Source organism: Saccharomyces cerevisiae, chromosome IV (assembly GCF_000146045.2).
Source record: "Saccharomyces cerevisiae S288C chromosome IV, complete sequence".
Classification (NCBI taxonomy): domain Eukaryota; kingdom Fungi; phylum Ascomycota; class Saccharomycetes; order Saccharomycetales; family Saccharomycetaceae; genus Saccharomyces; species Saccharomyces cerevisiae.
Window position 1 is genome coordinate 417564 of NC_001136.10, and position 13955 is coordinate 431518.

The window sequence follows — 13955 nt, forward strand, 5'->3', positions numbered from 1 at the left end:
GAAACAAATGTGCGGTAGAATAAAATACAATTCAGTACAATAAAATACATTCAAAATACATACAAGTACCAGGAAAAAAGCTCGCATAAAAAAGGCGTGTTAAAAAATGTCACCACAATCTTTCAAATCATGATCTCTTCTTTTAACCCAATATTTGCCCGTATATCTCCAATATTTAGCTTTTGTGATGGGATGAGTATCCCTGACGAACCATTGTGGGTGATATTCAAGGTTATTTTCCTCCCTTTTTCTGCGTGCTGCTCTTTGCTTTTCTTCAACTCTGAATTTCTCATCACCAGCTTCGTCATAACGCCCATCTTCCATTGCTCTTTGATCTGGTCTCAAACGTGTATCTGTGGGGGGTAACCATGGCAATAGATGTGGTTGTGGAGCATTCAGCGTGATAGCAAAAGGTGTTAAATTGAATGGCTCCTCAGGACGGTCGTTTGCCTTCCATATTAAAAACTTCGTTCCGTCATCCGTAGGCCCATTCCCTGCTGATGCAGCGGTTCTAGTTTTCTCCAACGAGAGATCGCCATCTTTTACTACTTTCTTGGCAAAAATAGCTTCATTCCAGTGTCCTCCTAGGATCCACACCTTCTGTTTTTTCTTGTTGTAGACTTCGCCTGTGATTTCATATGCTCCTGATGACCTCCATCCCCTTGCTTTGAAATACAACTTGCAATGATCACCGGTTGTGTGATTGACAACGTTCACTTCACCGTGGTTATCAACTTGTGGATTACCAATGAGAATACCTATAACAGTATTGTTGGGCTTCTTCCAAGTATACAGTTCCTCTTTTTCATTGTCATTTGGACGCAACTTAATGTGCCATAATCCTAAGTGCTTAACATTGAAAGATCTGCCATTGAATTTAGTATCAACAAATGATTCACCCCAAAAGTCCCATCTTGGTGATTCAGTCCATGTTGCAGATATAGGAGGGTGATGTGAAACCTGCTCGGTGAAAAATCTGTACTGTTTATCTGGTCGAGAATACTCAAATGTTTCACCCAACAATGGGTTGAAGGGTTTCGCAACTCTTTTTGTAGTAGATGCGTATGAAGATGCGGTAAATGCCGCAACATATAGAGTTCTCAGTGTTGAATCTTCAAACGTTGCAGCCTGGTCTAATAGTTCGGAATACTCCAAATCCTCTGCCACTCTTTGTAAAAGAGATGTAGGCTCATTGAAAGTAACTGGTAACGTCATTCTTGTCATATCTTTGCCCACCATCGATTTCAGAACGGCCCAAAGACTAATCTTTGGTCTATCGTCCTTATCCATAGATAGTCTTTTTCTAATACCATCTTCATAACCAAGATAGGACCCTTCTTTGAGTAAATATTCTTCTTTTCTTTTTTGCACTGTAGTGACAGCAACTATGGTCTTTTCACCGATAACTGAAGATGCTATCTCTTTAGTTTTCTCCTTTACTTGGCTCTCTTTGTCCTCCGCTTTGAAGTTTTTCAGTGATTGATCAGTTTTTGGTTCATCTTCTGTAACTAGATTATTTTGTTTTTCAAATTTTTGGCTTGTTTTCTCAACATTTGACTCTATTTTGCTTTTTTCGTCCTGGACATACTGGCTGTCGTTATCTGTTTCATTTGGAACTGGGGGAGGAGCATGCTTGGGAGCTGCAGCGGTCGAAATTTCAGGATGAGCCTCTGTTAATTCAGTTACTTCATCCACCAATTCCGCGGCATCATAAAACTCATCAGCATCAGATGCTTCATCTTCTTCCTTTGTAGCGCTGATAAATTTCGCAATTTGACCGAGAGTACTTGCCGTAGTATCTGATTCCTGTTCTTTGTCATTTTCTAAGGATTCCTTGTTGCCGGCAGTGGCATGTGATTCCAGCAATTTCTTGTGTAGTATCTTTTTCAAACCTCTTCTTTCTTTATCAATAGATGCTAGACGTTCGGTTTTGTTGGACAACTCCATTTCTAATTCTTTCACAGATTGCACCCAAACGTTATTGACATCACCTTGCTTTGAAACCATATCCACTAATCTTTTGTCTCTTTTATAAGTCAAGTCCTTCAACTTACCAAAAATGGTTGATGTGTTGATGAGGCTCTTCTTTATTGTGAGCCAAACCTCAGGACTTGGCTCCTCTTGTTCAATTAGTTCAATCAAAGAACTCAACTCTATACTGATTGCTTGTTCATACATATCAAGTTTCTCCTTATATGGCCCATACTGTGCTTTGATGTATTCTTCATCACGATCAAAATTTATTCCAAGGTCTTCCTCTTCATCATCTGAATTTGCCTCATCACCCTCGAAATTATCAATATAGTTATTATCACTCAAGGAAGCAGTAGATCCTGTTGTGGTGTTAGACTGGCTCAAATTCGCACCGTTAGGGACTTTATCTATAGGACTAGCTACACCTGAGCCACTTTGCATACTCCGGTTACTTTTCAAGGTATTACTACTGCGGACCCTTTGCAGAGCTGAACCTGTGTGTACTCCAACGGGGGTTTTGCTACCATCCAGCCGGTTTTCAATCATTTTACTAACAAAGCGCTTGCCAGATTCAGTCAAATTATCGTTTAGTTGGATTTCGCTGGATACGACGGACAGGTTGTTGCTTGGTCTCCGATAAAGACTCACAGAGGAGGGCTGAATAACTTCCTTGTGTAATGTGTGCTGATAGTATTGCGAAGCTTCAGGAAGAGATCCTTGTGTTTTGGAATGCGATATCAGGGCTGGAGATTTGTTCTTCAAGGCCAATGATGGTGGTACTGCCTTTTTTTTGTTTAATATCTCCTTGTCTTTGGCGAATCTAATAGCGCTTTGTATAGCATTGACCCACCTAGTCGTTTCAATGGGATGATTGCCCTTTAAGCGCCACCTTGTTGTGCCTGTGATGCCACCTAGCAACTCGAAATTCAGTTTTTCTGAAGAATCGATGTGTAAGCGGCACGTCGAAACTTTTAAAGTACCACGAGGCCTATCAACATGCGATTGGTCTTTGTAATATGACAGATTTCCGTCGCCACTTAAAATGAACCAACGTAATTTGTAGCCATGGGCAAAATTTGTCCATTTCTTTAAAAACCCCTTATACGTAGGAGGCTTACTTGATGCGACATCTTCGTGAACAATAGCTTGTTCTCTCAGATTCTTTTCAAGTAGATTCTTTAACTTAATTTCCGGTGTAACGTTGTTCGACGGTTTAGCGGGTAGTTTTATATTTTTGACTAAATCCAATGGCGACCGTCCCTTCCCATCTTTAACTGTTGCTTCTGCACCATGTTTCAGCAGCCATTGACACATTTCAATGTCTTTTTTTTGCGAATATTCATACAGAAGTGTCGTTCCGGTTTCAGGATCTATGCCATTAATATCTAGTAAATTTAGGTTTCTTGGATTTTTCCAAATAGAGTCCAATTTCGAAAAGTCTCTTTTATTCATGGCTGCTCTCAAAGAATGAACTGTTTCCAAAAAATAGTCATCTCTTTTCAATTGAATCATTTGTGCTACATTCAAATCTTTGCACATGTCCAAAGGCTGCTGATGAGCTTTATTCTTGACACAATCATTGATAGACTTCTGGCTAAGAAGGAAACTGATCACATCCGACCGAGATTGAGCAGCAGCCAAGTGCAATGGAGTATTGCCATTTTCATCCTGATAATTCAAATCTAGATGGATACCATCATCGCTTTTACTCGAACTCTTCTCATCACCTACTTGGTCCACCCAATGAGCAACAATTTCCTTGATAAGAAGAATAGGGGCCACCTGGACAGCATAATGTAAAATTAAATTAAGAACTTGCTGTACAGATGGGTCGTCTTTAGGTTGAAATTCATTGTCCACAAGCGCCTTTAAATGTTTGAAATCCCCCTGACCCAAAACTTCCAGCAGCTTCACTTTGAGTAAAGGTTTGCTCACTTGGTTGAGATCTTCAGCAATGGACAAGTCTTCCCTAGACATATTGTGAAGTTTTCAGTTGGCGAGCTTAAGCTTATGATTATCGATGAAATATGCTAGGTTAAATTTAAAAATTTTCCTTGGGACGATTGGTTGATATTCACCTTTGTAATATTAAGCAACTTTGGTAAATAGATTATATACGTTGAAAAAAGAGACCAGAATATCTTGCACTTAAAACCAAAAAAGAAGCCAAAACTACAAAAAATTCGTGTCGCCTTTCCTTTTCCCTGTTGTTTTGCCTCTTCTCCCTTTGCGAAGCGATTCATTTTAAAAGTTAGAGTAATACGATTTCCACGTCGTTCCTCCTTCTCGCGCCAAAGGGGGTAGGGAAGAGAAGGGAGGAGCCCTTGTTATAACGGTTCCGCAGGAGCGAAAAAGACCCTGAGGCTTTGCCAAGGATAGAAAGAATACCCCAGAGAAAAGGTGAGCAGCAAGTAAGACTCGTTTCGTAGTTAAAAAAAACTGTCAACATTTCGAGCTTGATATTAATATTACAAATCATTATTCGTTTGCCAAGAGGAACACATCATTTGTATTTCTTCTTTTGTTGCATTGCAATTGGGCATACTATCTATAGGTCTTGCAATGTAATTAAAAACAAGTGCAGAGCTGCTGATATTGCTAATCGGAAAGAGCAAAGAAAGCAGGCTCAAGTCTGAATAAAGCCATGGGATGAGTTATTTCTAGAGATTCTTGGCATGCGGTTTAAGTCTTTATGTAGCACGTTAGTGAAGCATAATGACGATTTTCTTTTGTTATTTCTGGCTTAACAGTTTTACATTTAGATATCTTATAACTATTAAGGCTTTGGGATAGCATGTTCAATCTTGCCTGTAATGCGGATTGACTCTTTGTAAACAATTTTACAAGATACATTAATAGATGAATCGGCAATTTTTCTTTTTCAAAGTTGTGTTATATCCTTGTATTTTCTGGCACACTTGCTTATCACTTCTTTCACTAAAAATATAGTTTAACACTCCAAGAGGAATACCATCCCCAAGCGAGTTGATTGACTGCAAGTGTAATTAAATAGGTGGAAATTGCATGGTGCATATGCCAATGGCTAAGAAAAAATTACTCTTACAAAGATTATTTTGTCAATTTCTCGAAGAAAACAATGCTACATTTTGAAATAGGATTTTTTAAATCGTGACATGTGCTTTAATAGAAACGTCACTTCAGCTCTGTCATTACATAAGATTTAACATGAGCAAAAGGGCTATTTTGGATACGGTATGTCATTCCTTTCCCCTATTAAATATGAAGAACATATATTCTCAAGTTGATAGAAAATGCAGGAACAATACACAACTATTTACACATTATGCTTTCTCGATTCTCTGAAAATGAACTCCAGTATGGCAATTTGAGCGCAGCTCATTCCGATGATTAATAATATGCCGTAAATAGAAAACATTACAATTCTATGCTCTGTTGAACAAACGGTGTGATGATTTCTGGTGTTTCTGCTTTTATAGTACTGTATATTACGTTCCAAAACGTGGAGCTGCCTTTCTATGGTGTCTATAGAATTTTCCACACTGTCTTGCAAGGGATCGGTTTTAGAGTCTCTCAGGTTTCTCTGCGCCTTTCTCGCCTTGCGTCTTTCATTTCGAATATCATCTTGGCGTTCACAATTGTACTTGAAGTCCAGATCAACAATCTTGTCGTGTGCTTTACCACCATAAAAGCAGATAGCATATTCTCCCTTATGTTGGCCTATAAATGACCATTCACCTTGACGTTCACCAGATCTCTCGATTATTGGCTTGTTTTTGTCATCAGGAGCAAATATTTCGTAGTTAACATCAAAGTCATTGCTCTCTCCTTGCTGTACTGCAAAATAATATGAGATTGTACAGTCAATTTCCGGAGTTAGCGTATATAAGCACTCCTTTCGACCTTTATTCAGTTCAAATGTCAACGGTGATGCCTCAGCAAAAAATTGTGCTAAAAAAAAAAACTGGAAGAAAAGTACACATAAATTGGACATGACGGAGTTTTTTAGTCAGTTCACAGTGTCCCTTCAAGTACGGTAACTATCAAGAGCCTTACCAGTTTCTGTCAAGATATTGTCCCCCCAAATTCTTTCATTGAGGAGAGGATTATGAAGAACGCGTTCTGTTTTAAAGAGAGAAAAATTCAGGTCAGGACGCGTTGGTCTCACCTTTGTTGACATAATGACCATGACAGTGTAGGAAGTCTAAGTAGTATGTGGAAACCTACGCGATCATACTGATACGTTCGTAAACTTTATCAACGAACGACGCTTTTTTTTTAAACCTCTATATAAGCATGTTTTTAGCTTGGGAAATTAAGGTGTAGCCCTGGTTTTGAAGATAATTAAGAATCTAATGGGGCAATGCTTGTGTAGATGACATTTTATAGAGTAAAATTACTTCCCGTTTAGCTCGATAAACGCCTTAGGCCTACATAAATCTTAAACATTTGTCCCCGGTCAGCTTTTAAATTATGTCTTCTTTGCCCTGGGGCGTCTTCTTGAACGGCATCAATTTAGTGAGTAGAAGAGCACTTCACATTTCCGCCTAAAATCAATGCAAGAACCATTAACAAAAAAAACCGCTCAGCAGGCGTAACGGGAAGTAACAGACTACCTTAAATTTTCAATAACAATTGTGCTATTATCTAATTTTCTTAGGAAAGAGGCAGTTTCGAAGTAGAACAATCATAATGACAAGCAAAACGAAGAATATCGATGATATACCTCCAGAAATCAAAGAAGAGATGATACAGCTCTATCATGATCTACCGGGTATAGAAAATGAATATAAACTCATAGACAAGATCGGTGAGGGAACATTTTCGTCAGTGTATAAAGCCAAAGATATCACTGGGAAAATAACAAAAAAATTTGCATCACATTTTTGGAATTATGGTTCGAACTATGTTGCTTTGAAGAAAATATACGTTACCTCGTCACCGCAAAGAATTTATAATGAGCTCAACCTGCTGTACATAATGACGGGATCTTCGAGAGTAGCCCCTCTATGTGATGCAAAAAGGGTGCGAGATCAAGTCATTGCTGTTTTACCGTACTATCCCCACGAGGAGTTCCGAACTTTCTACAGGGATCTACCAATCAAGGGAATCAAGAAGTACATTTGGGAGCTACTAAGAGCATTGAAGTTTGTTCATTCGAAGGGAATTATTCATAGAGACATCAAACCGACAAATTTTTTATTTAATTTGGAATTGGGGCGTGGAGTGCTTGTTGATTTTGGTCTAGCCGAGGCTCAAATGGATTATAAAAGCATGATATCTAGTCAAAACGATTACGACAATTATGCAAATACAAACCATGATGGTGGATATTCAATGAGGAATCACGAACAATTTTGTCCATGCATTATGCGTAATCAATATTCTCCTAACTCACATAACCAAACACCTCCTATGGTCACCATACAAAATGGCAAGGTCGTCCACTTAAACAATGTAAATGGGGTGGATCTGACAAAGGGTTATCCTAAAAATGAAACGCGTAGAATTAAAAGGGCTAATAGAGCAGGGACTCGTGGATTTCGGGCACCAGAAGTGTTAATGAAGTGTGGGGCTCAAAGCACAAAGATTGATATATGGTCCGTAGGTGTTATTCTTTTAAGTCTTTTGGGCAGAAGATTTCCAATGTTCCAAAGTTTAGATGATGCGGATTCTTTGCTAGAGTTATGTACTATTTTTGGTTGGAAAGAATTAAGAAAATGCGCAGCGTTGCATGGATTGGGTTTCGAAGCTAGTGGGCTCATTTGGGATAAACCAAACGGATATTCTAATGGATTGAAGGAATTTGTTTATGATTTGCTTAATAAAGAATGTACCATAGGTACGTTCCCTGAGTACAGTGTTGCTTTTGAAACATTCGGATTTCTACAACAAGAATTACATGACAGGATGTCCATTGAACCTCAATTACCTGACCCCAAGACAAATATGGATGCTGTTGATGCCTATGAGTTGAAAAAGTATCAAGAAGAAATTTGGTCCGATCATTATTGGTGCTTCCAGGTTTTGGAACAATGCTTCGAAATGGATCCTCAAAAGCGTAGTTCAGCAGAAGATTTACTGAAAACCCCGTTTTTCAATGAATTGAATGAAAACACATATTTACTGGATGGCGAGAGTACTGACGAAGATGACGTTGTCAGCTCAAGCGAGGCAGATTTGCTCGATAAGGATGTTCTCCTAATATCTGAATAGCAAAGTGATAAATTACTGCTAGTCTGAAATAATTTCCTTTTCTTTGGAAAGAGAATTTTAAAAGTACTTACATATTTGCATAGTGAAAGATTTAAATAAAAATTTCTTAAAGTGAAACGGTTTAGCATAATTGGTGGCATGCGCTTAAGATAGTGCCAAATACCAAAAGGCACAGGTGCAGACGATACTTAAACAATAGTGCTACTACGCCACTTCGTGAAAGCTAATATCTCTTTACCTTGCATTTGGGCATGTTGCAAACAGGAGGATCAAAATACAAATGGAATCAAGAATGCTCTTCTGGTATGATACTTTTTGTTTTTCTTTTGAGCCCATGCGTACATTTGAGCTGTTGAAACAGTCAAAAATAAAACGGCAAATAAATTGAACTTGAACACAAAAGTAAACCAAATCCAAGACCAAACTTCAAAAGTATAGTTGGGAGCAACAAAAAGATTGAAAATACCTTGATTCAATGGGACACGGATCTTAGCGTTACCATGCTTCTTTTGATAGTCACCCCATAGGCGCAATTTAATGTGGCAATAAAAGTTCCATAGTTCTGAAAGCACGAAAAGACCAATTAATGTACTCAAGTCATCCAATTTCAAATATGAATAGTATTTGAATAACTTAGCATTCCCAAAGGGGAAGCCGTAGCCAAAGTAACCGAATGAAATGAGACCGCTTAGAACCCAGTAATGGAAACAATTTTTGAACAGGTTGAAAATTGGCATAGTAGCTAAAGAGAATTGGTGAACAAATAAGGTTTCAAATAATCTCTTTCCATAATGTCCTAAAATTAAAAAATATGCAACCCTGTTTAAAAATGGATTATAGTCGGAGCTAGCACTGTGCCATCTATCAACAACTGTGGGAATGGTAGATAGATAATAAAAAAGGGAGTGAACCAAGACTGGACCCAAATACTCACAAAAGAAGACTAATCTCCATGAAATTTGGGGACCCAAATCTTTGATGAAGAATTCCATTGAGTCATCAGCCTCTTCTTGAAAAAACGATTCTGAAATAACCGGAACTTGTTTAGATTCCTTTTTGTAGGTTAATCTTATCCTGTACTTGCTGATATTGTGGTTATTAGCAGAGATTTTTTTCAAAACATCATCTAAAGTAGGCTTTTTGGATAAGTCAATTTCAGTGTCCCTTAACCCTTTAGAGCGGCTTTTTATGGTGATAGGCATTTTCAAATTAAATTCAAAATATGTATCTCTCTCAAATAGCTCAATTGGTTTCTAGATAGCTAAATAGAATATAATCTTACTGTCCTCCGTTCTGTAAAATTCACGCTCTTAGTCCCTTTTCATAATTCCTTAACTTTTTGCGTACAAAATGATATGTTTATTATATTTTTCTTTTTTTTTTTTCAAATTTTTTCTTTTTCTTGAAAAATTTTTCAAATTGGAAAGCTCATCTCTCTTGAATGTATAATACTTTCTTCCTCTAACTTTCAAAAAGTTTTACATAGCCAAGAAGTTTTCCTTACATCGGTATACTACTGTTATATAAGTTATTCTTCGAGAAACAATTAGATATCATTCATCGGATAAATCTAAGTTGCCCATTGCTTTCAATAACTCCGATCAAATTAACTCAAATCAACTAAAACAGTAATGTCATTCAGACCAGGTAGCAGAGGTGGTTCCCGTGGAGGTTCCAGAGGTGGCTTCGGTGGTAGAGGCGGTTCCCGTGGTGGTGCTCGCGGTGGTTCCAGAGGTGGCTTCGGTGGTAGAGGCGGTTCTCGTGGTGGTGCCCGTGGTGGTTCCAGAGGCGGCTTCGGTGGTAGAGGCGGTTCTCGTGGTGGTGCCCGTGGTGGCTCCAGAGGTGGTAGAGGTGGCGCTGCTGGTGGTGCCCGTGGTGGTGCCAAGGTCGTTATTGAACCACATAGACATGCCGGTGTTTACATTGCTAGAGGTAAAGAAGATTTGCTAGTTACCAAGAACATGGCCCCAGGTGAATCAGTTTATGGTGAAAAGAGAATCTCCGTTGAAGAACCATCTAAGGAAGATGGTGTCCCACCAACCAAGGTCGAATACCGTGTATGGAACCCATTCAGATCTAAGTTGGCTGCCGGTATTATGGGTGGTCTAGATGAATTATTTATTGCCCCAGGCAAGAAAGTTTTATATTTAGGTGCTGCTTCCGGTACTTCTGTTTCTCACGTTTCAGATGTTGTTGGTCCAGAAGGTGTTGTCTACGCCGTAGAATTTTCTCACAGACCAGGCAGAGAATTGATTTCTATGGCAAAGAAGAGACCTAATATCATCCCAATCATTGAAGATGCTAGACACCCACAAAAATACAGAATGTTGATTGGTATGGTTGACTGTGTCTTCGCAGATGTTGCCCAGCCTGATCAAGCTCGTATTATTGCATTGAACTCTCATATGTTCTTGAAGGACCAAGGTGGTGTTGTTATCTCCATTAAGGCTAACTGTATTGATTCTACTGTAGACGCGGAAACCGTTTTTGCTAGAGAAGTTCAAAAGTTACGTGAGGAACGTATTAAGCCATTAGAACAATTGACTTTAGAGCCATATGAAAGAGACCATTGTATCGTCGTTGGTAGATACATGAGAAGCGGTTTGAAGAAATAAGTTGAATAAAGGAAATTAGTCAAAAGTTTCTGGTAGCTTGCTCAATTATTAGCAGAATAATTGTTTCGTTTATATATATTTCCCCCATTCAGTTTCACTTCCTATTTGAAGTTTTTGTAACCCTCGACTTTGTAAAATAGATATTACTAAATTCTTTTAGAGAACAAAAGTATTGTACGTATTCGCCATATAAAAAAAAAAGAGTATATGTGGTGACTTTTTGGTCATTAATTGTTAAGAGCAAGCAAGTAGAAATCATAATCATATTTCGAGTTTTTTAAAGGTAGGAACAATATCGATAAGCTGTTCTCCAGTCTCGACACTGTTTGATGACCATATATCATTAATTCTTGTAACACTACATCATAGATTTCTCTTTATCCTTGGATTGAATCTGAAAAAATTTTGATAGAGTCTTTTGTTCAAAGTGTCACTTCTTCATCTGTCACTCTTACGTATTTTTTTTTTTTTGGCTTTGCCCATAAGAAACATCACTGTATACGCAAGGTCGCAATATTTACTATTTAACATGGATGAGAGGCAGTGTGCGACCAAAACGAAGACTTAATCATTAAGAAGAGCGTGTGTTGCGTTGATTGGTAATAACCAAGTCGAAATTTGCACTAGGAGCTTCAGTCTAGGAGTGAACTTTTGAAAAGATTTCAGTCCAAAAATTATTATTTGGAACGCGGAGCTCCTCTAATAGTCGAAATAATAGAATGCATAGCGATACTAACGGTCGAACAAAGAGCAATAATAGCCCATCAGACAATAATCCAAATGAGACAGTTATATTAATAGATAGTGATAAGGAAGAAGACGCTTCTATTCGCGAGGCTAACCTTCCTGTGAGGTTGTACCCAGACAGACGGGTAGGGAGACGACGTGATGCTTTAAATAGGTTTGTGAGGTCAGATTCAAGGAGCAGGAATTCTCAACGGACTCACATAACAGCAAGCTCTGAGCGCCCTGATTTTCAAGCTAATAACGACGATATCACTATAATACGAGAAGTTGGACGGTTTTTTGGAGACGATGGACCTATTGATCCTTCTGCACATTACGTCGATCTTGATCAGGAGCCAGGTTCTGAAACGTTAGAAACTCCAAGAACAATACAAGTAGATAACACAAACGGGTACTTGAATGATAATGGTAATAACAATGAAAGTGATGATGGCCTGACAATAGTTGAAGAGAGAACAACACGACCCAGAGTGACACTGAACCTGCCAGGCGGGGAGAGGCTTGAGGTAACTGCGACGACAACAGACATACCGATAAGAAGGTCATTTGAATTCCAAGAAGATCTAGGCGCATCACGCAGGCAGTTACTGAGAAGGAGTGCTACAAGAGCCCGTAATTTATTTGTGGACCGGTCTGATGAAAACGATGAAGATTGGACAGATGATACCCATAATTTACCAGAAGCTATTCAAAGGGCTCGTAGGGAGAGCCGTATGCGAATGAGCAGACGGATTGCAGAAAGACAACGTAGGGTACAACAGCAAAGGGTGTCCAGTGACGAAAATATAAGTACATCTATTAGGTTACAATCAATCAGGGAACGAATACAATCATATACGCCTGATATTCGTAGTGCTTTTCATCGTGCAGAGTCACTGCATGAATTCAGGTCTATTTTACAAAATGTTGCTCCAATTACTTTGCAAGAATGTGAAGAAGAACTAATGGCACTCTTCACTGAGTTCAGAAATCAACTGCTGCAGAATTGGGCCATTGATAGGGTCAGAAATACTCAGGAAGAGGCCTTGAGACTTCACCGAGAAGCATTGGAAAGACAAGAAAGAACGGCAGGAAGAGTTTTCCATCGTGGCACATTACGTGAATCAATCACAAACTATCTTAATTTCAATGGAGAGGATGGGTTCTTAAGTCGTTTGTGGAGTGGCCCAGCATTGAGCGATGCTGACGAGGAACGACACACTCAAAATATCATTGATATGATCCAAGAGAGAGAAGAACGAGAGCGGGATGTGGTCATGAAGAATCTAATGAACAAAACCAGAGCCCAACAGGAAGAATTCGAAGCTAGGGCAGCCAGCCTACCCGAAGGTTATAGCGCGTCATTTGATACTACGCCAAAAATGAAATTAGACATTACGAAAAATGGTAAAGAAGAAACCATCATTGTGACAGATGACGATTTAGCAAAAACACTCGAGGATATTCCTGTTTGTTGCTTGTGTGGCGCAGAATTGGGGGTCGGAATACCGGATGATTTTACTGGAATCAGTCAAAAGGATCGTGGTGTTTCATTTGAAGGGTTAGTGTCAAAATACAAATTCCACTGCCCCTACCAAACCCTAGCCAGACCATCAATGCTTGATAGAGATTTATCAAAACGAACGTTTATTGCATCGTGTGGTCATGCATTTTGTGGTAGGTGTTTCGCCAGGATTGACAATGCAAAAAAAAAATCTAAGATGCCCAAAAAGAAACTAGCTCAACTAAAGGGTTCGGCTCATCCGGATAATTATGGCCCCAAATTATGTCCCGCAGATTCTTGTAAGAAGCTTATTCGTTCAAGAGGCAGGTTGAAGGAGGTTTACTTCTAGCACGCGGTTTAATTTTTATAAGGGCATTTTCGAACTTATCATCATTATATATTATCTACTTGCATGAACACTTTAATCACGCTTATTTAATTAAGATTAAAAGATCAGAGGTGCAATTGTGCTTTGTTTTATATAGTGGATTTGTGTGAAAGGGTTTGCTCCCACAAGATATGGAGATACTCTAAAACAGCATATCCAAAGTACAGCATAAACATAAACCCGCTAGACAGCCCGCTAGACAGTCTTCATTTCCAGAACTGGCCGGTTGTTGTTGGACATAAATGGGCTGCTGTGGGTGTTGTTGGTAATATTGGGGCTGCTGTTGCTGATAGTATTGAGGTTGTTGCTGATACTGCTGCTGCTGCTGTTGAGGTGGATAATAGTTCTGTTGGCTTTGCGATGGAGCGTAACCTCTAGACGCCGTTTCATATCCTGGTGGTGGAGCGCTAGGACGAGAATACTGAATCGAAAGTGATGTAATGAAAATACAAGGGCTCGTTAGTACGATGTGATCTTCTAAAGGCAAAACTTGTAAAATTAACGTACGCTTTGTTTGGAGGCAGAGTTTCCGTAATAATCTTGAGCTGACATG

At 39.0% G+C, this 13955-nt stretch overlaps 7 protein-coding genes across 7 annotated transcripts; 3 read left to right on the plus strand and 4 right to left on the minus strand.

Annotated features, from left to right (window-relative positions):
- Positions 1–99: 99 nt before the first annotated feature.
- OSH2 (oxysterol-binding protein related protein OSH2) lies at positions 100–3951 on the minus strand (the record flags this gene model as incomplete). Its single annotated transcript, NM_001180078.1, has 1 exon — positions 100–3951. One exon carries the CDS (start codon positions 3949–3951, stop codon positions 100–102), a length of 3852 nt encoding a protein of 1283 aa, NP_010265.1.
- Positions 3952–5269: 1318 nt separating this feature from the next.
- ERP3 (Erp3p) lies at positions 5270–5947 on the minus strand (the record flags this gene model as incomplete). Its single annotated transcript, NM_001180077.1, has 1 exon — positions 5270–5947. The coding sequence occupies one exon, from the start codon at positions 5945–5947 to the stop codon at positions 5270–5272; it is 678 nt and encodes a 225-aa protein (NP_010266.1).
- Positions 5948–6645: 698 nt separating this feature from the next.
- CDC7 (serine/threonine protein kinase CDC7) lies at positions 6646–8169 on the plus strand (the record flags this gene model as incomplete). The annotated part of the gene is made up of 1 exon (NM_001180076.3): positions 6646–8169. One exon carries the CDS (start codon positions 6646–6648, stop codon positions 8167–8169), a length of 1524 nt encoding a protein of 507 aa, NP_010267.3.
- A 269-nt stretch (positions 8170–8438) lies between these two features.
- TSC13 (trans-2-enoyl-CoA reductase (NADPH) TSC13) lies at positions 8439–9371 on the minus strand (the record flags this gene model as incomplete). Its single annotated transcript, NM_001180074.1, has 1 exon — positions 8439–9371. The coding sequence occupies one exon, from the start codon at positions 9369–9371 to the stop codon at positions 8439–8441; it is 933 nt and encodes a 310-aa protein (NP_010269.1).
- Positions 9372–9800: 429 nt separating this feature from the next.
- Positions 9801–10784, plus strand: NOP1 (rRNA methyltransferase NOP1; the record flags this gene model as incomplete). The annotated part of the gene is made up of 1 exon (NM_001180073.1): positions 9801–10784. The coding sequence occupies one exon, from the start codon at positions 9801–9803 to the stop codon at positions 10782–10784; it is 984 nt and encodes a 327-aa protein (NP_010270.1).
- A 719-nt stretch (positions 10785–11503) lies between these two features.
- On the plus strand, positions 11504–13363 carry SLX5 (SUMO-targeted ubiquitin ligase complex subunit SLX5; the record flags this gene model as incomplete). Its single annotated transcript, NM_001180072.3, has 1 exon — positions 11504–13363. The coding sequence occupies one exon, from the start codon at positions 11504–11506 to the stop codon at positions 13361–13363; it is 1860 nt and encodes a 619-aa protein (NP_010271.3).
- A 181-nt stretch (positions 13364–13544) lies between these two features.
- Positions 13545–13954, minus strand: YDL012C (uncharacterized protein; the record flags this gene model as incomplete). Its single annotated transcript, NM_001180071.1, has 2 exons — positions 13545–13823; positions 13910–13954. The coding sequence occupies 2 exons, from the start codon at positions 13952–13954 to the stop codon at positions 13545–13547; spliced, it is 324 nt and encodes a 107-aa protein (NP_010272.1).
- Position 13955: the final 1 nt, after the last annotated feature.